We start from the raw sequence: 19,970 nt of genomic DNA, 5'->3' as shown, positions 1-19,970 counted from the left end.
CAAACAGAGCACGCCATTAATGGATTCAAATACCCACTAACCCAGTTGCACCAACCAATTTTGGGTAGCTCAGAATTTGCTCGAGCTCCCTCCTCACCAATTTCGTCGACATGGTGTGACTGGCTTGGGGTGGATGGGATGGGTGGAGGGGGCAATTCTCACTCAGATTTTGGACTGGTTCTTGCTCAAATTCTGGGTTGATTCTCACTCAGATTCTTACTCTTATTTGTGTATTTGGAGGATCTGGAAGGAGAATAGGGATGAATGTTGGTGCAGTGGTGGTCGGTGTTGAGCAAGGAAGAGAAGTGAGATGCGAGGGGTAAGGGTAGAATCGCCATTTGAAAACTTTCATTAAACGTTATTATTCACCGGTGTTGTTGTGATAAAAAGCCGATTTTTGAAAGCAGCAAATAGCTGCTTCCACTTTCCAGCTGTTTCTCACAGCAATTTTGGAAAGAAGTTCTTTGTTGCTGAGCTACCAAACACAATAGTGAGCTTAACTTTTTTTCATCCTAGCTTTTAAAAGAATTTAAGTTGTACCAAACCAGGCTTAGTAAAGTGCTTATCCGTTTTGTAAAGTGCTTTCCTCTTCCCCATTACCGCCAAGTCAGTCATTGCATTAGTTAATTAGCTCCAATATATTTGAGGTCGTTAATTACATATATAAGCATATCATAGTTTCTTTCCTCTTCCCCCACAGCCAAGTTAGTCATTGCATGCAATTTGCAGGCGGTACTCCAAGTCCAAGTCACATAAAAAGACACTGGTAGCTCCCTTGTCCTTTCAACTATCAATAATAATGCATTAGGTTGAGATTTGGAAGCATTTGAGCCATCTAATGTCTCTTGTCCTTTCAAATTTCAAAGAAATGCATTATTGAGAGATGAATAGCTGGAAAGCTGGCCAATTAAGAACCTTTTGGATAGCCTCTGTCTTTTCATGTTCCTTTCTTTCCTTTACTCAAATTATTCCTCTCTCTCTCGGCAGTGTGCGAACATTATTATATTATGAACTTTTGACTGAAGGATCTTGATCTGAATACAAAACACACGACAACCACTGCCATTTTTTCTCAATCGTGATCTGAACCACTGCAGTACAGTGGATACCGCCATGACAGCCCACGAAGCCTCCTCTTCATCCTCTTCCAAGTCAAAACTTTGGAATTACGACGTGTTCTTGAGCTTTAGGGGTGCAGACACGCGCAATGGCTTCACGGACCACCTCCACGCGGCATTAACAGACAGGGGATACCAGGCTTATATCGATCAGGACGATCTAAAAAGAGGGGAAGTAATAAAAGCAGAACTGTTCCGAGCAATTGAAGAGTCGAGAATCTCTATCATTATCTTCTCAAAAAGTTATGCAGATTCAACTTGGTGTCTTGACGAGCTTGTGAAGATCATGGAGTGCAGATCCAAACTGGGGCGACATGTTTTGCCAATATTCTATCATGTTGATCCTTCGCATGTCAGGAAGCAGTACGGAGATTTAGCCGAAACATTCCAGAAGCACGAAGATGGCATCGGTGAAGAAAAAGATGACAAGAACCGTGAATTTAAACAAGAAATGGTAAAGCAGTGGAGAAAGGCTCTTACAGAAGCTGCAAATTTGGCTGGCCACCATCTTCAAATCACTGACAATAGGTAATCATTCAGCTGCTTTTCAAGATTTGAAACCTATTAGTGAATGACTTAAATCTTTCATATAATTAACATGCTTTAATTAACATTTTACAGAAGCTAAACATTAATTAGCATGATTACGTGAATATCTTATGTAAAACCCAAACCGCAATGATTTTCTTTTATTCAAGTTGGTCACAAAATCACGTATTAGCCGGGTAGGAGCGAGTAGTTTGGAGAACCTACGGTTTGAATCTGAGCTATGGCTGCGAAATGGAGGCGGGGCTAGTTTTTTTTTTCTTTTTCATTTGCAGAAAGGTGAGAGAGAGCAAAGAGTGAATTTTTAGTCCGAAATTCTTGTGGGTTAAATTTTTAGTTCGAAATTATTAAAGAATGAATTTAGGATTCTTAGAAGGTGGCCAGGCTTGTGAGGAAGAAAGAAAGGAAAAGTTTTGAATTTCAGAGGTTACGGGCCATTGATGGACATAAAAAAAAAAGGAGATTTAAAGAGATTTTTTTTGGGGGGGGGGGGGAAATCGGTGAGGTTTATTGGGAGAAAGTGGAGAGATGCAGTTCATCTGAAACTCCCTAGGATTAAGTCGTACAAAGTGAAAATATCTGGGACGGATTTTAATGGAAATGAGATTTTAATGGGGTTGGGGAAGCCTGGAAGGGGTTGAGTTCATCTGGAACTCTCTTGAAATGGGATTTTAATGGGTTGGTGGGAGCTGTGTTCAAAGAAGTGAAAATATCCTGGTTAAAAATAATAAAATATTAATAAAATGATTAAAAAGTAACAAAAAAAGTATATAAGGTCTAAAAATAAGTTAGTTCGTGACTTAGTCCGACACTGCACCAAACGCTTCATTATTCTTATACTACTTAGTCCATGTCAAGCCAATCCAACTTAATCCCTGAAACTAGTTCAATCCGAAATAGTCTAGTGCAACAAACGGACTGATAGGGTTGGAGGAAAAGAAACAATGGCACAAATGTAATTGCATTGAAATTGAGGGTCCATTCCATAACAAACATGAATAGCGCAATTTATTTTCCTTACTTTAGACTTAAGTCATACATGTGTGTATATATGAAGGAAAAAAAGTGTTTATTTATTGATAACTGCTATTAAACTGTCATTGAGTCTCGCTAATGCTTACCGACTCATTTTTTAGGCGTGAAGCAAAGCTTATTAGAGAAATTATTGACAAGATTACAGAATGGCTTCCAAGCGCAAACAAATTACATGTGGCCAAGCACCAAGTTGGAATTAGTTCTCGCATTCAAGATGTTATCAGGCATCTTTTAAGCAGTGGATCAAATGAAGTTGTCATGGTTGGAATTTGGGGGATGGGTGGGCTGGGTAAAACAACAGCTGCCAAAGCCATTTATAACCAGGTTTATCATAAGTTTGAATTCAAAAGTTTCCTTACCGACGTTAGTGACACTGGAAATAAACATGGTATGGTTCATTTGCAAGAAAAACTTATTTTTGACATCTTGAAAAAGAAGTCTCAAATAAGCAGTGTTGATGGAGGTATCAGTCTGATAAAACAACATTTTCAATGTAGAAGGGTACTTGTCATCATTGACAACGTAGATGAAGTGGAACAACTAAATGCAATAGCTGGAAATCATGATTGGTTTGGTCCAGGAAGTAGAATTATCATAACGACACGAGATGAACATTTGCTAAAGCAAGTGGATAAGACATATCCGGCTCAGAAATTGAATAAAGAAGAAGCTCTGGAGCTCCTTAGTTGGCATGCATTTGGAAATAGTTATCCGAATGAAGGATATCTTGAACTCTCACAAAAGGTTGTTTCTTACTGTGGAGGTTTGCCACTAGCTCTTGAAGTTTTAGGTTCTTTTTTAAATAAAAGAACCATAGCAGAGTGGAAAAGTCAATTGGAGAAATTGGAAAAAACTCCTTATGAAAAAATAGTAAAACCATTAAGAATAAGTTTTGATGAGCTAGATGATACACAAAAGGCTATCTTCCTTGACATAGCTTGTTTCTTTATTGGATGGGACAAGGACTATGTCGCAAAAGTATTCGACGGATGTGATTTTTTTCCTACAATAGGAATCAATGTCCTTCGTGAACGATGCCTTGTAACTATTGAAGACAATGAGTTGAATATGCATGATTTGCTTCAAGAAATGGCTAGAGTAATTATTTCTGAAAAATCCCCTGGTCACCCTGAAAAATGGAGTAGGTTGTGGAATCCTCAAGAGGTCACCAACGTCTTGGAAAATGAATTTGTAAGTACATTCCCAATAAAATTTTGTATTAATGCATCGTCGTACAAGAAAAATATATATGTAACACATGTATGTCTATTATACATTAAGCAACATTCACGTGTAAATATATGCGGTTGCACAAGGAAAGCTCAATTAGCCAACAATACTTGTATATATTCAACGTGATTTTGCCTAATGAATAATAATACACGTAAATATATTGCAAATAATCCGTTTCTTACCGGTATAAACTTTTGTTAACAGGGAACTGAAGAAGTTGAAGGACTTGCTCTAGATAATTCTTTTTCTCATGACAAGTCGAGTTTCAGTACAGAAGCATTTGCCAAAATGAAGAAACTGAGATTGCTTCAGCTCAACAACGTAAAGCTCAATGGAGAATACAAACATCTTCCCAAAGAGTTAGTGTGGTTGTGCTGGCATAGATTCCCTTTAGAGTCCATACCAGATGACTTTTTTAATCAACCAAGACTAGTTGTTTTAGAGATGCAGTATAGCCAACTGGTACAACTTTGGGAGGGTTCCAAGGTACGTACAATCAATTACACATTATGATGTTCAGTTTTTATTTGTTTTTGGATTTCCTTCTTTTTTTTAATTTTTTTAATTTTTTTTGAGATCTTCCTTTTGAATATTTATTTCATTTTTTTTTGGTTTTCTTTAACAGTCACTTCAGAAGTTAAAAATTATTCATCTCAAGTGTTCCCATTTCTTAACTAAATCACCAGACTTTTCACAAGTCCCGAATCTTGAAGAGTTGATATTGGAACATTGTGTCGGTCTGTCCGAGATTCACCCCTCCATTGGTCATCTTAAAAAACTTTCTTTGGTGAACCTTCAAGGATGCAAAGTGCTTATTTCGCTTCCAAGGGATTTCTATAAGTCGACATCTGTTGAAACTCTTTATCTTAATAACTGTTCAAATTTCAGAGAACTGCATGAGGATTTAGAGGGGATGACATCATTGAGAATACTTGAAGCAAATTTAACATCAATAAGACGAGTACCACCTTCCATAGTAAGATTGAAGAATCTCACTCGTTTATCCCTACATGGTGTGAAAAGTATTCATTTGCCCTCTTCGTTACACGGCTTAAACTCTTTAAGAGAATTAGATCTCTCATTTTGCGAATTAGCTGATGATCCAATCCTAAGGGATCTTGGGAGCCTAATTTCTTTACAACATTTGGATCTTGAATGGAATAATTTTCATACCCTACCCAGCCTGAGTGGTCTTTCAAAGCTTGAAACATTGAGGTTAAGTGGATGCAAATCTCTTCATACAATCCTTGATTTACCAACAAATTTGAAATTTCTGTATGCGTTTAATTGCCCTGCATTGGAATCAATGCCCAATTTTTCAGAAATGTCAAATATGAGAGAACTAAAAGTAAGTAATTCAACCAAACTCATTGAGGTACCAGGCTTGGATAAGTCATTACACTTCATGACATGGATTAATATGCAAATGTGTCCTAATCTCACAGCTGATTTTCGGAAGAACATCCTACAGGTATCTCTCTCTCTCTCTCCTAAGTTTTAAATGCCTTCCTATCGTGCGCATGCACACACAAACATACATGTACATGTATGTGTGTGTGTGTGTGTATATATATATGACACTTTCATTTTTGTATATATAGGGATGGACTTCTTGCGGACTTGGTGGTATATCTCTCCATGGGAATTATATTCCCGATTGGTTAGAGTTTGTCAATGATGGCAATAAAGTCAGTTTTAATATTCCTCTGAGTGATGATCGTAATTTTGAAGGGCTAACTGTATTGTGCATTTACCGCTCAGGCAATAGAATTGATCGTCATCTTCCTCTTGACGTTACTGTTATAAATAATACCAAGCGTACTATGTTACGGGCCTACATAGGCATAACAGATTGGGAGGAGCTAATATATGAGGACGATTATCTTTGGCAAGGACAATTATCTAACGATAAGCTCAATTTGCAAGGCGGGGATAAAGTTGATATAATTTTTGAAGACTCATTTGCGAGTTTGCATCCTGATTATTATGTGACAATGAAGAAAACTGGGGTTAATCTAGTATGGGACAAACCTATGATGGAAAATAGGCATGATTTGGACGAAGCCAGTTATGTTTTTGACCCACATCCAGCTCGGTTCTATGATGCATCTGATAATAATCATACCATAATCAAATGAGAATCACGACAGATGACAGAAATGGGAAAAAAAAAATTATTTTGAAGTGAAAGCATCATCTCTAGAATAAATCACACCCAGATCGGTTCTATGACCAGGCACGATCAAGGCAGTGATGCTTCGTCAACATCGGGCTCATCCTCATCATCACATATATGAGTTCCTGGACTACAGATCACCACCAACTTCATCATCAGCAACAGCAAGTCGATATTTCATGTTCTTATGATATTTCAAGTAAGTAATTGTTTTGAATTTTGAAGATACATTGCATCCGTAAACATTTCAACATTACAAAAATCGATATAAGACACGCATCCAATGATTCAAGAAACACCACTCAAATTCGCAAAAATACTTGCCCTACAAATGCACTCAACATTTTTTTGTCAAATGCATGGTCTAATTTTACCGGCGTAACCATACTTAATAGTCAACACTGGACATTGCATAATCAAGTTACTTGTAAACATACTTAACAGATAAGATACCACATTGGTGATAAATACAACTTCATGGAGATAAAAACAACTCTTTTCCTTCTCTAGTTTAATCTTTCATTTTCAGGTTTGGGACGTGGTAGATAAATTCAATTATTCAAGCTAAGGGCTCAAGTCTATTCATCCCTGCCGTTCTATTTCTAGTTGAAGTAAAACACGTAAGCTTACTCACCAATACGACCCGTACCAATAAATTTGGTCTGACAACATCCTTGGCGTTGACCAGGAACACATCACCAATGTAAAGATGGTTCGGGGGAACATAAACACAGCATTACTCTTCATCTCTGGAATAGCTCTGCAAAATAATTCTTTCAGTCCAACCAAGGGGACTGAAATTTTCTATAAAGCTCACTTGGGGATATGGCAGAACTAATCTGCTTGGAGGCATTGTAGATATGACGAACAAACGGCATTTTTCTGATAAACCACTCTCCAAGGCCAGGACAGATGCACTGATATAAAAGTCAAGAATCCAGAGCCATACGGCTCTAATTCAAAGAGACAGAACAATTCTGCGGTACACCTGACAAGTAATAAGTCAAGTGCAGCTGACAATTTAGGTAAGTGCAGATACATGATCATTTTGTGTTATATGTGCATATATATATATTTGTATAATGCATGGAAGCATCTCAGTTAGGTGGTTTTCTTTGGGACTAACACTTCATTAAGAGTGGTAGTTGTGAAGCCTTGATTGATGATCACCATAATCATCTAATTGATTCTTACAAAATAAAATTTCCTGCCAAATGTGCAGGAACCGAGCCTGTTGGCAGCTTGACATCTGGATTGCAAGTAAATGAGGAGCATTGGCAAGAACCAAGCACCAGTGGTTCAGAAATCAATCTGACCCATGTCAACAATTCTAGAAGCGATGGAAGAGAGGTATTGAAAACCTATACCCAGAAACAAGATCCTATGAAGGTTCTTGAGCATGTGAGGATTACCAATATGCTTGAATCTCCAATAGCCACCATAAAAGGTGTTTTCAAACACTTTAAGGAAGAAGAGTTGAGCGTTGATAAAGAGGAGCTGAAGAGAGTGGAAGAACGTTTAAGAGATGCGCTCATTCAATTTTACCATCAGCTTCAACTGCTAAAGCACTACAGGTGATAAATAGTAATTGCGTCAGCATACCTTCCACTTTGGTTACATGGTGACTCAGTTTAGGTACTTATACTTTTGCATTTGTATGAACCAATTTTATGAACCTCTCAGCATTTTCGAAGATTATGAAAAAAATATGAGAAGGTAAGACATACACTTCAAACCAAAATGTGTCAGAATTTTGAGCTCCTTATTCTCAATTTGAATTTAAGCGAAGGGTTGTGATGAAATATCCATTCTAATAACACAGATTGCATCAAGGAGAGCGGCCAGATCATACATGCTAATAGTAGACATTTCTAATCTTGGAAGTTCTGATGAGGTTTGTCAGATGTACTTGTTGTTTTTCTTTTGTTAATCATTTCAGCATTGAGAATTCAACTGCTTTGTTGATCTTCAATTTCTAATCGTTTCTTCCTGTAAACATGTTGAAGAGGTGGGATATTTGTAAGTTTCCGGTTCATTTTTATATCTTTGTAGGTCACAAACCTGTTGGAGAGAGTGGAGACTACCTTCATACAAAAAAATTTCATACTCAAATCGCAGGGAAGGTATGAAGTCGCTGAGTCCAAAAGCAAAAGGAGAAAAGCATGGTGTAACATTTTTCTCCAGTAAGAATAGTAACAGTGCCAATTATCCTTTTTCTAGAAATATGACCGGTGCAACATGTATGCTTTGTGCAAGTAATATGAAAAAAAGATTTCTAGCAGTGTCATTGAGTCTCCATTAGTTAATTCTTAGTTCTCTGTTAAAAAAATAAAACTAATTCCTATTTCATTTTAACTTTCAGGTTTCTTTTTTGGCTGCTCGGTTGCGAGAGAGAGCACAGAGTGAAGAAGAGAATTCTATATTTCTTGATTGGAAAGATGCAACGATTCACCAATATAGAGGTGATTTCTACAACTAATCTCTGCAACCTCATCACTTAACAGATTCTAACAATACTAACTCTTATGCTTATCAAGTGACAAGGGTATCAACCCACACCATCCATACACTCTATTCCACTATATCGTGTGTACCATGGTACCCAAATCAACGTAGACCAGGTCCCCCCACTCTTATCACAAATTCTCATATGGTAGCCTAACTGAATATGAAATATACTTCCACCATTGCATAACCAAAATACATAAAATCCTCTTAACGCATTTGCAACTGTTTGAGCAGGAACTCTCATTTCCTTCTTCTTGTCAGAGTTAAGAACCGGAAATGTCACTTGAATAAACGGTTGTAAACTCACTGAAATCAATTGAGATTCTGCACCTTGTCAATACATTCCAAAACTTGGTCTTTGGCATCATCTAAAAACATTTCTTCTTTTGAAACAATGAAGTCTGAGAGAGAACCAGACTTGCAATCATAATCCGTATGAATTTCAACATCAGAATTGCCCTGTAAAGGTGTTTCATGTTTTTGCAGGATGACTGGACAAACTAGTTTGAATTGGTGATCCAATGTGCTTTGACATGATTCAGGGATTGAAATTGAAGACTGAACATTATGTATGGGATAACAATCAGCATCAAAATGATCCTTCTGTGAACAAATTTGATGTGTAGGAAAATCATGTGGTGGAGAATTAAGACATGAAGATGGCGGAGAGCCAAGAACTCCTCCTGAAAATTGAGGAAAAGACTTGTAGGTATTAAATCTTTCACCATTATTGTAACGGAACTGACCTTTACCACTATTAAATTATATATTTCTTGATTGGAAAGATACAACAACGATTCACCAATATAAAGGTGATTTGTATGGCTAATCTCTACAACCTTATTACTTAACGGATTCTAACAATACTAACTCTTATGCTTATCAAGTGACACTGACAAGTGTATCAATCCACACCATCCATACACCCCTAACAGTTTTAAGAGTGGAAGCTCGAAAACTACTGGATAGGGAGGAGGGTGCAGAGTACATGGAAAACATTTTTCCACTTTCCAGGTAACAGCTAACCCTCTGGTATTCAATGACGAAAAGTTATCCTATTCATTTGACCCGTCTTTTCTCTAAATATGCAAGTGGGTTTTCTTGCAGCTTATTCGGATACATCACTCAACATATGCAATTGATTTCTGCTAAATGATCTTTTCCATGAACTATAGCCTGGTGCCTCTGTTGTAGAACTTCCTCAGTTGGTACAAATGATTTTTATTACCCCTTCTCTGTGCAGTTGGTCCATTCCATCACCTTCTACCCTTTCAAAATTATATGCCATTCCAGTCGTTTCTTCTTCATTCGAGCCTTATTACGCTGCATATGCGCCCCTCTTTACCCGGTAATGCATGGGAAAACAATTGGAATATATATGAGTAGACGACATGACAAGATAGCGTGATTTCTCGATTGTTTTTTAAATTTTCTGGAGACATTTCCGGACTTTTTCTTGGCATTACGTAGCAAATACTCCCGATTCTGTTTCGAGTAGGCTATTTTCTTTTGTTTGATCTCAGGCGCAAGCCTTCAGGAGTTTTGTGTTATACGTTTGCTACTATGGTTTGGGAGAATACTCAAGGAGGCAAAGCAAGTGCCACGGTTACGGTCTCTACGATACGTTATATTTCATTATTGCTGTCATACCATTTTGGATGCGCTTCCCACAGGTCTCATTACATTTTGCACTGTCTAGTACGTTCGAATGCATGTGTTACTCTTATTCACGTTGAAAATGGATATGGAGATAGATAGTTTCACTTGTTTTCTAGCTTATAATTTTCGTATAGTCTCCAGAAGATCATGTCTTCTGTGTGGAAGGATGCACTTGCAGATAGCATATCTTGTCTTGCAATGGTTTAAAGTACTTATCTGCAATCATTGCAGTTATTATACGAACTGTGTATGAAATGAAAAAGGGAAAGACCTCCTGGATGGTGGTGGCTTTGATTAGCTCCGCTGTTGCAACGACAGTGGATACGTACTGGGACATTGTAATAGACTGGGGCCTTCTGCGAAAGACATCAAAGAACAAGCATATGAGAGATAGGCTTCTACTTTCACACAAGACCGTATACTTTGCAGCCATGGTAAGGTTTAAGTGACTGAATTCGAGAGCGATGGGGTTTTGTGTTACAGTTTCTACTATTAATTCCCAGTATGTTTATGTGTGTTGGAATTTAAATTGCGTACCATTCATAAAATGACAATAACAACCATCATTTGCCTTCCTAGAGGTCATTCGTCGTTGCATCCTTTAAGTAGCTTACGCTTGAGAGGTGAACGTGTTCAATTTAATCAGGTTAGAGAACGAGCACTTGAACAATGTAGGCCAGTACTGCGCTTTCAAGTCAGTCCCTCTTCCTTTTGGTTACTACGATGCGGACGTGACAAGGATGACTAAACATGACAGTCTCGCTCCATTCATACACCTTAGTATAATAAAGCAACAAACCAAGAACAAACGTACGATCTGTGGTTAATTATATATATGGAATAGCCTTGTTCATTGTTGATCCTGAACAAAATTCTCTGGTTCTGGTTCATAAGAAATTGTATATAGGGAAAAGCATATATTCGCGAGTCCATCAATTTGTCGACCTGTTAGTTAGTCGACGGAGTATACCATTTACAAATTTCCGAAAAAATCAGAACAAAAGAACTACTGATGCAACTCTGCATTCAGCAAAAAATTAATGGAGAAGGGGAGAAAAAAAGAAAGAAAAGTTTCAGCAGCTTGTAGACAATTTGAGATGTTTGCGATTTTCCTTGCCTACAAATGTTTGTCATGGTCTTCATCATAGTTGAAGGGCAGTGGCACTGACTTGAATGCTCTGTACTTTCCGACATTGTTCAGATGCTCATTCTCCAACCGGAAAAAATTCCATATCCCTCGACGAATTATCTCCAAGCTCCCCACAACCGTGATCATTGTCTGTCTATGCATGAAGGAGACATTGAATTTCAGAACTGTCTGCAGCCAGGCAAATCTCAGCAGCACATTCAACACCTGCAGTGTTTTGTCAACAAATCAGTCAGAAAATTTTAAGCATTGCACAAATCGAAGTAAAACTTATACTGTCAGACTGAATCTGAACCATTTATCAAGAGCACTGACCATCGCTATGAAGTACACGCTTTTGTAAGGGACCAAGAGTTTGTCTCTCAACCATCGGTTCTTGGAGCGGCGTTGCAGAAGTCCCCAGTCCACAACAAGATCCCAATATGTTGCAAATATGGCTGCAACGATTGAGAAAATCCCAGCAAGAACTTTCCAGTTCACGTCGTCGGTAAGTGTGTGGGCTATCCTCATGCTAACTGATACTATGATTAAGAAAAATTTCAGTCCATTGTAACCTTGCATCGGATCTTTCTCGTCAACCAAGCGGCGGATGCACTGAAGGAGGCGGGACCAAAATGGAATGCACGCAACGAGGAAACTGAAAATTTTGAAGACGTCACTAGATCTGCAAGTTGTTTCCCTGACCTTGTAGTCTCCCCAGCCATAATAGCAAATGTAGAATTGCAGACTTCTAAAGGCTTCCACCTGGCTAGTTAACTGATCTGCCAAGAAGAAATCTGGCAGTGTGACCTGTAAAGGAATCGAAACTTTTATCAGGACATCCAACCGAGTTAAATTTTACAGTTTTTAACTCGAAAAATGAGGGTGTCTGCAGTGGAATTTTACCTTATAGAGAGGAGCACAGATGCTGTGGAACACACAAACAAGGGAGAAGTAGCGACTCGAGCGATATATGATGTTGAAGGGGCATAATAATATCACAATCAGAAGCTGCATAAGAAGAATTAGTTCAGTATATAATCTCTAGAGCTGTGATGAGCCAATGCAGCTGAAATTAAATAGTTCAACTGATGACATGATCTTACCAGGAGCAAGAAGAGCGGGAGAAGTTCGGTTAGTTCTTTGTAATCTTTGGTTTTCGGGTCCATCTCCATGTCAAGATTTGAGAGCACAGATGCTAGTGCTAGCACTGCCACACCAAAACTCAGAAGGAGGACCTCTCTGTATCCCAGCTCGGTTCCTTGCTTGAAACCGAATATAAAAGAGTAATTGACTCTGAACCGCCGCCAAAAGTATATATTTCCGGCATACATAAGCATGTGCAGAACAATGAATCCGAACATGCTGCATTGAAGAATAACATGTCACGAAAAATTCAGTATTATCCCTTTTTTCGGAAACTTGGAATGAAGAATAAAAAAGCATAGGGTTAGTTACCTGTATAGGGGGAACATGTTTTCCATGTATTGACTTCCCCCCGGCTCATCCATAATCTTTCGAGCACGAGTGATCAAAACAAGCGCCAATATGAGAGCAGCTGTGCAGCCAGCAAAGCAACCTGAAGGTTTTCGAGTGAACAGATTCAGACGAAAGAAATTGATGGTGAAATTGTGCTTGTTCAGTGAAAGAAATTTTACTATACTGATTCAGCTAGAGGCCTTACCCATCGCGAATGTTATCCTGTGTCTTTCCACCTTCGGTTTTGGCCTCAAGACCGCCATTCCTTTTCGGCGATTTGAGTTCGAGAAATGCTTGATGAATGTAGTTTCAACCCTCTCCATAAGCTTGGTAACCTGCAGTATTGGCAAATGCCATGAAGAAATTAAAATTATGAACAGAAACTCATAATCATTCCTCTATTTAGCGTCATGCATGAAGAATCCTCACCTCGTCGGAGCTGCCAAGGTGCGAGTTATCCACCATGTTCATGTAAGATTTTGATGCATCTCTCGAAGCCACCTTATCGTATTTCTTCATGATCTTCGAGAAAGCCAACGTATTCAAAAATCTGTTTCATTGGCGGATAAAAAAGTTAGCTTCACAGTCAAGAAACAGGAGGAAAACCAACCAAATAGGTGCCCCAAAGTCGTTATATCTTTACCCGTAGCTCTTCAGAAGCCGAAGCTTCTGGTAAAATACAACGAAAGCGCCCCTCAACTGTTCTTCAACTTTGTTGAGATTAACCCTGCTGAACTTGAGCTCCGTTTGCGGAGCCACGTTGAGGAAGCCTTTGATGGTGGAACACGGCGTTTCAACCGTGTGATTCATTTTCACACGGTCTAGTATATCCAGTGGCGCAGGCCTAGTGCCTCTCCTGCTCTCCGACTTCTTCATCACTTCCATCTCAACGTCTCCACTCTTTTTGTCATCTTTTTCTTCATCACCCGAACTGTTTGATCGGCGCTCTTCAATCGCATCCATAGCACGTACCCGCCCTGCTCGCAAATCATAATGTTAAACAACCCACGTTTAGACATAAACACAATATTAGCCCAGCGAAGCATTTAAAACTAAGAAAACTTTGGAGTTTAAGGGAATGTGCGAGAGTCTACTTCTAAAATGACAAACTATTTGGGTTCTTTAGATATATGCTCATGCAACACTTATTTTTCTTGATAAAAACTCATCTCGTTTTAAACATTCAAATAAAACTCAAATTTGAAATAAAATGTCATGTAAACAAATAAATACCTATTATTTTCAAAATATTTATAATTGTGCCACAACACCCTAATTATGTTGTTGAATTTAATTATCCACCATAATTATGACAAATAAGTGCTTTATTATGATAAAAGTATCTACTTTATACTCGTCTTACCATCATCTGTTCCATTTCTTATATTTGTTTGACAATCATTGTAGGTAAATAATTTTGCATGTATACATTAGGCACATTTTGTTATTATTATATCTGTGTGAAATAAATTACCTATATTTTAAGTAGAAAATAGGTAATTAACTAACTTTGAATCAATTGGCTAAAAACATCCTTTTATTTTGTAGGTAAATTATTTTGTATGTATTATTACATATACTAGGCACATTTGTTATTATTATGTATTGTTTGCAATCAATCAACATTCATTTATTTTGTAGGTAAATTATTTTGCATGTATTATTACATATGTTAGGCACATTTGTTATTATTATGTATTGTTTGCAATCAATCAACATTCATTTATTTTGTAGGTAAATTATTTTGCATGTATTATTACATATGTTAGGCACATTTTGATATTATTATATATATGTGTACGTAAATAACTTAACTTTTGAATCAAACAATATTTATTTATTTATTTTGTAGGTAAATTATTTTTGCATGTATTATTTTACCTGGAACTTATATTGTTATTTTATATATGTAAAATATTGGTAATTTTTTAATAAAATAACATTTGTATATTTGCAAAAAATACAAATTTACCTGTTACAATTATTTGATAAAAAAATGCTCATTTTTACATAAATGTGATAACAACTATATAAGGAATCAAAACTCTAATATCATGTAATTTTTGTTATTAATATGCATTGAAATCATGACACTAAAATTTTTCTTTTCCAAATTTGCATAAACATTTCAAAACGTTTAATTGAATGAAATAATATAAAATAAATGTAGATAACAAGTAATAGACCCAAAGTCAATGATATTAGGGGTAATTTAGACATCTAAAAATACCAATTTTGCCAAGTCATACTTAATTATGGATATTGTTTAGTTGGAGCCTAGTCATTGAGTTTTTATTAGAAAATTTTACAATTGTGGGTTTTAGTTAATGAAAATTGAATTTCAAGTGGTATACTCATATTTTGATAAAGTATTTTTTACTATATTCGTAAAAAAGTACTTTTATCGTTTTTGAAAAAGCAACTGCTATGAGCATATTTAGCATTGATGCTTCCAATTTTCAATAAAATTTCAAAAATGTGTTTAACCACTTCTGGCAAAAGTGCTTATGAGTATACTTACTGCTTGCTCTGGCACCGTGTGGGCTGGCGGCAGCCAATGCAGCGCTAGACGTGGCAACATCGGAAGCAAGGCGAGTCATCTCCCCCGACCAATCGAACATTCTCTGAGGGTTCTCCACTTTGATCCGAAACGCAATCAAAGCGTCCATTTGCTTGTTCAGAACTGCAGCTTCCTTCATCACCTCGTCAACCTTCGACCTATAAAACTTGTCAACTTTATTAAACTCATTGTCGAGCTTCTTGAAGTACTCCAGCTCCTGAACACCGCCTTCCTCCGCCGCCATCAGAAACGTCGTCTGGTAGCTCTCGGAGTCGTTTTCGTTGACGGAGTGAACAAGAATGGCCTGGCTCTCGATGTCGACACCACCAAAGGTGGAAGACGAGCTGCTGGGCTGCTGGGCGTGCCTGCTTTTTGTCAGACCGCTGAAAGTTCTGTACAACGCGAGCCTCCGCTTTCGGGCTTGACTGTGGGGCGTGGAAGCGGCGGCCAGTGGATCGGGGTTGTTTCTATGCTTGGAGAGTTGTATTTCTTTTAAGAGGGATTTTAAGTACCCGTAATCCATGTATGCAGCTCTCCATTCCGGCACCATCTGTGCCAAAAATTCCTTCCCAAACTTCATATCCAAAAAATTGTCAAATTTCGTTTTCAATTTTATTTCGGTTTTGAGCACTAAAAAACGTAGGGTTTCAGATTGGTTCTTGATTATATTGCTGTACGTGCATATAAGAAGAGAAGAGCAAAGAGTGGAGTGAGGAAGAGGGAGAAATATCAATGAGCTAATGAGGTGAGCTTTGATGCAAGTGCAGCAACTCTCTTTCTATATATATATATATATATATATTTATTTATTTATTTAAGCTACCTTCTTCGGTTTGTTGAGGTTGAAAAATATGGAAAGGAAGTTTCAAAGTATGAGTCAGTCAAAAGTCCATCTAGGTTGGCATGATAGATGAGGAGAGTGAGCTCTCTGAATCTCAGGTGCATGAGAAAGCAGAAGATATTATTTAGAGAAGAAGATAGGCAAAACGTGTCACGTGATTTCCTTTAAGTAGCGTCATTTTCACCTAGCAATTGCATGTAAGTTCATCTGGGGGTAATTACCTAAGTATTATTTATAATTAAATACACACGTTTTGCCTATCTTCTTGTCTTTCACTTACAAGTTTTCAACAAACCAATTTCTGGTTGGACGACAAGAGACAAATTTCAACCCAATTGTCCACGTTATATATAATCGTAACCCCACTTGGCTCAAGGGCAAATGCTAGTCGATGCTTTGATTTAGTACTGGTTTGGTAAACACTTAAAAACATGTTATTTTCACAATTTTGGGTGAAAAAAAAAAAACTAAAAACATGAAGCAGCAAAAATAAGTTTATTCTCACAATACAGCAGAAGTAATTTTTTTTCTTCAAAGCACAATAATACCAAACCAACCCTTAATCTTCTTAGAAATCAAAAGTTCACCACTACAAAGTCAAGGCACCCTGAGAAAAATACTACTGCCACAATAATAAATTGACTACTCAAACTTGATTGGCTACATGGCACAGCTCTTAATCATTACACTGGCTTTTTAGCCAAAATGGTTCTTGAGATTTGCATAGCTACTCACTTTGATCCTTAAGATTTGAAATCAATAGAATTGGTCCTTGAGTTTGTCCACCATCAATCATTTTGGTCATTCCTCGAAAAATCTCCATTAAATAAAAGTAAAATAATAAAAATACCCTCAAGTTTTGTCAAATCAATTTGGCCCATTGTTTATTAAATTGAGGATATTTTTATCATTTGGTCCTTAATTTTTTAAGGAATGATCAAAATGAATGATGATGGACAAACTCAGGGACCACTTCTATTGATTTTAAATCTCAGAAACCAAAGTGATGAATTATGCAAATCTCAAGGAACATTTTGGCTAAAAAGTCTATTACACTTGATTCCATCTTAATTAAACCCTAATTAATATGTTTTCACATTTAACTAAATATAAATTTATTTTTTCTTTTGTCAAATTTGTTTCGTTCAAGTTTAAAAAATATTACTTATTCGCCACTTAGTACTATGGTGGGGTTTAGTGGTATTTTTCTTCACTTGCAAGTAAGAAATCTAAATTCGATTCTCACCAAATACAAATTTGAACCACATTATTATGGCTGATCCATTGTGAAGCTTAGCACACTCCTTTACTCCCTCAGTATAGACACTATAGTTTGTTTAAAAATAATAATATTAATTATCGGTTGTTAAAAAAAATCACTTATTCAATGATAGAAAAGACTGCTATATTTTATCTTTTTTAATTACTAGAGACTTCAAAACTCGAGCAAAACCATATTGATTTTATTTGTAAATCTCATATAAAATGTTATTCATAGAATATTATAAAATTTCTTTATTTAGATTGCGAATTATAATACCTAATAGAAAATGAAACAAATATAAATACATTACCACACAATCTTATGAGCTAATGCTAAGGAGATCAACTTTTAAAATCAAATTTGATTTAAAAAAAAATTGATTTAAAAAGTTTGTATACATAGCATTACTCGACTACAAAAAAAGACACAAAAATAAAGTGTTTAATAAAAGGTTGATGTTCTGAAAACTTTAACATGTGAGAAACCCCATAGGGGTCAAGTAATTCACGGCATGACATTTCTTCGTGGATTCACTTTCAAAAAATTTACCCTACCTTCGACCAACCAACGTGTGAAAATCTGAACATTTTACCCAAATTGTGATGCATATAACAAGTATGTCTAAGACATCAAAAGGAGCACCTGAATCACAAATAGCTTCAAGGTTTATAAACCCAGAAATACAGAGGTAATTAATCAAGTATACTTTGTATTCTTTGATTTTACAGGACGCTTCTCATCAGGGACGTCATTAGGAACATTGTGTTTGGTGATCAAGCCCTTCAATCTCCCCATGCTTTCTTCTTTCACACAGAACAGTTGCTCAGGAAGAACATATCGTAAGCGACAAGTTTTAGTGTAAATATATCGTCGTATACAAACAAATTAGACTTAAAAGTTCTTTTTCGCTGTGTTATAACGACAACTAGTACAACAAAAATGATAGAAAAGACTCCTATTAATCCATTGAACGGCTCCAAAAACGAGTTTATAATCAATAGTTAGGCGAATTCTCGTTGCTGTGTGCATTGACCAAAATCTTAATCTGCTAGAAGAACTGAAGAAGCGAAGCATTTAGGAAGTGCCCGTGCGAAGAAATATGGATGGTTAAGTTTATAAGATCAAAAAGCTCATTAAAGGCTGCTATAAATTGTCCGAGTTTTCAAACCATCTAATCTATAGCCAATTTCTTACTCATAACCCAACCCACTAAAATGGGTTATCCCTTTCTTGCGAAACCCATTTTGAGTAGACTTCCTGAGAGAAATGCTAAAAGACAAAAGTGTGACTCATGAATTCTCTGACATTTTAAATTTTTAGTATAATGTTTTATAATATTGTCATAGAATACGAAAAATCACGTTAACTGTGAGGTAGCAAAGAGTCAATGAAGAGTTCTATCTTGAAAGAGTTTCCGTAGCATTTCTCTACTTCCTAATTTGCAACCAAATTCACACCTTTTTTTTTTTATCTATGGTAAAATAATCTGAATAGGCCATGTTTCATTTTCACACCTACAAAATAACATGCAATTTGAAGGATCAGTTGCCAAAACAGATGGAAATTTTTAGGGAACTTTAACGAAAAGTTTCTGGTATTGTTCATTTTAACGAAAAACCACATTTTTACACTAAAAAGTCAATATTGGTACTATTCACTTTACCTTATATTTTGTCATTATCGTTAAAATTCAAAATTTTCAAACCCTTTTCATTAGTTTTCCTAATTTTTTAACAATAGACTTTTTAAAGTGTTGGAATGTCCACAGCTGTTTGGTTGGAATTTTGTATTTTTATTTCCTTCTTTATAAATAACTTTTTTCCACTTTTTTTTTCCCAATTCTCTTTTTTTTTTTTTCCACAAAGTGTCTATTTTTTTCCACAAGGTAAGGTAAAGACTGATTAGTGTGTATTTTTCGTTATTGATTTCCCCAAAACAATCGTCACATATACATTCATCCGATTCTTTATGAAAGATATTCAGTCCATCAAAATAAAACTTAAAGTGGGTATTTATGCTATTCATGTCCTTTATATGAAAATAAAAGGACAAGGACCCATTCCAACTTGTAAGTGGGACCCGAATTACAAATTTTAATTATTTAATACTACAGTCTATTGGTATTACTCTTCAATCGTAAGTGAGTCAGAAGTTTTGTGTTCGATCTTCATCAAAAGTAAATTTGAAATACATTATTATTAGCCAATTGTGATACTAAACTCACTCCTCTCTTTTAATATAGATTATTGTTTGTTCCTAAAAAAAAAAAAAAAAAAAAAAAAAAAACCCTCTAATGAGAAATAATGCGTACGGAAATTATTTACCCACACCACCAGGTTTTTTGTTTTGTGGGAAGTGGCAAATTGTCACATTTGTGTACCTGAACAGTATGTATTAGTGCAAATTGTCACATTTGTGTAACTGA

At 36.4% G+C, this 19,970-nt stretch overlaps 2 protein-coding genes across 13 annotated transcripts; one reads left to right on the top strand and one right to left on the bottom strand.

Annotated features, from left to right (window-relative positions):
* The first annotated feature begins 538 nt into the window (after positions 1–538).
* Positions 539–10,230, top strand: LOC126607684 (disease resistance protein RPV1-like). Of its 12 annotated transcripts, none has more exons than XM_050275373.1 (15): positions 539–1,646; positions 2,801–3,890; positions 4,137–4,418; positions 4,558–5,403; positions 5,534–6,307; positions 6,638–6,719; positions 6,797–7,133; positions 7,331–7,682; positions 7,792–7,824; positions 7,931–8,002; positions 8,161–8,291; positions 8,471–8,570; positions 9,243–9,325; positions 9,504–9,630; positions 9,724–10,230. In XM_050275373.1, the coding sequence occupies exons 1-5, from the start codon at positions 1,114–1,116 to the stop codon at positions 6,068–6,070; spliced, it is 3,288 nt and encodes a 1,095-aa protein (XP_050131330.1). In that variant the 5' UTR covers positions 539–1,113; the 3' UTR covers positions 6,071–6,307; positions 6,638–6,719; positions 6,797–7,133; positions 7,331–7,682; positions 7,792–7,824; positions 7,931–8,002; positions 8,161–8,291; positions 8,471–8,570; positions 9,243–9,325; positions 9,504–9,630; positions 9,724–10,230. The 12 variants fall into 12 exon arrangements, with proteins under 12 accessions (XP_050131330.1, XP_050131329.1, XP_050131331.1 ...); XM_050275372.1 differs by having other exon boundaries at positions 6,638–6,728; XM_050275374.1 differs by lacking the exon at positions 6,638–6,719.
* A 473-nt stretch (positions 10,231–10,703) lies between these two features.
* Positions 10,704–16,179, bottom strand: LOC126607685 (phosphate transporter PHO1 homolog 3-like). The gene is made up of 9 exons (XM_050275383.1): positions 15,402–16,179; positions 13,524–13,857; positions 13,310–13,430; positions 13,086–13,215; positions 12,860–12,980; positions 12,508–12,766; positions 12,308–12,412; positions 11,738–12,211; positions 10,704–11,629 (listed from the first exon to the last, which is right to left on the bottom strand). Exons 1-9 carry the CDS (start codon positions 16,018–16,020, stop codon positions 11,393–11,395), a joined length of 2,400 nt encoding a protein of 799 aa, XP_050131340.1. The 5' UTR covers positions 16,021–16,179; the 3' UTR covers positions 10,704–11,392.
* Between the last annotated feature and the right edge of the window lie 3,791 nt (positions 16,180–19,970).

This window comes from Malus sylvestris, chromosome 16 (assembly GCF_916048215.2).
Source record: "Malus sylvestris chromosome 16, drMalSylv7.2, whole genome shotgun sequence".
Taxonomy (NCBI): domain Eukaryota; kingdom Viridiplantae; phylum Streptophyta; class Magnoliopsida; order Rosales; family Rosaceae; genus Malus; species Malus sylvestris.
The sequence above is the reverse complement of the archived record's forward strand: the minus strand, read 5'-3'. Positions and strand labels throughout refer to the sequence as shown.

Excerpts from the sequence above, each read along its gene's own strand:
- LOC126607684 (XM_050275374.1), top strand. The coding sequence starts at position 1,114 with ATGACAGCCCACGAAGCCTCCTCTTCATCCTCTTCCAAGTCAAAACTT. Across the intron at positions 4,419-4,557 it reads AACTTTGGGAGGGTTCCAAG|TCACTTCAGAAGTTAAAAAT; the intron begins GTACGTACAATC and ends TTTCTTTAACAG. Across the intron at positions 5,404-5,533 it reads TTCGGAAGAACATCCTACAG|GGATGGACTTCTTGCGGACT; the intron begins GTATCTCTCTCT and ends TTGTATATATAG.
- LOC126607685 (XM_050275383.1), bottom strand. The coding sequence starts at position 16,020 with ATGAAGTTTGGGAAGGAATTTTTGGCACAGATGGTGCCGGAATGGAGA. Across the intron at positions 13,431-13,523 it reads CGGCTTCTGAAGAGCTACGG|ATTTTTGAATACGTTGGCTT; the intron begins GTAAAGATATAA and ends CCAATGAAACAG. Across the intron at positions 12,212-12,307 it reads TCTGTGCTCCTCTCTATAAG|GTCACACTGCCAGATTTCTT; the intron begins GTAAAATTCCAC and ends ATTCCTTTACAG.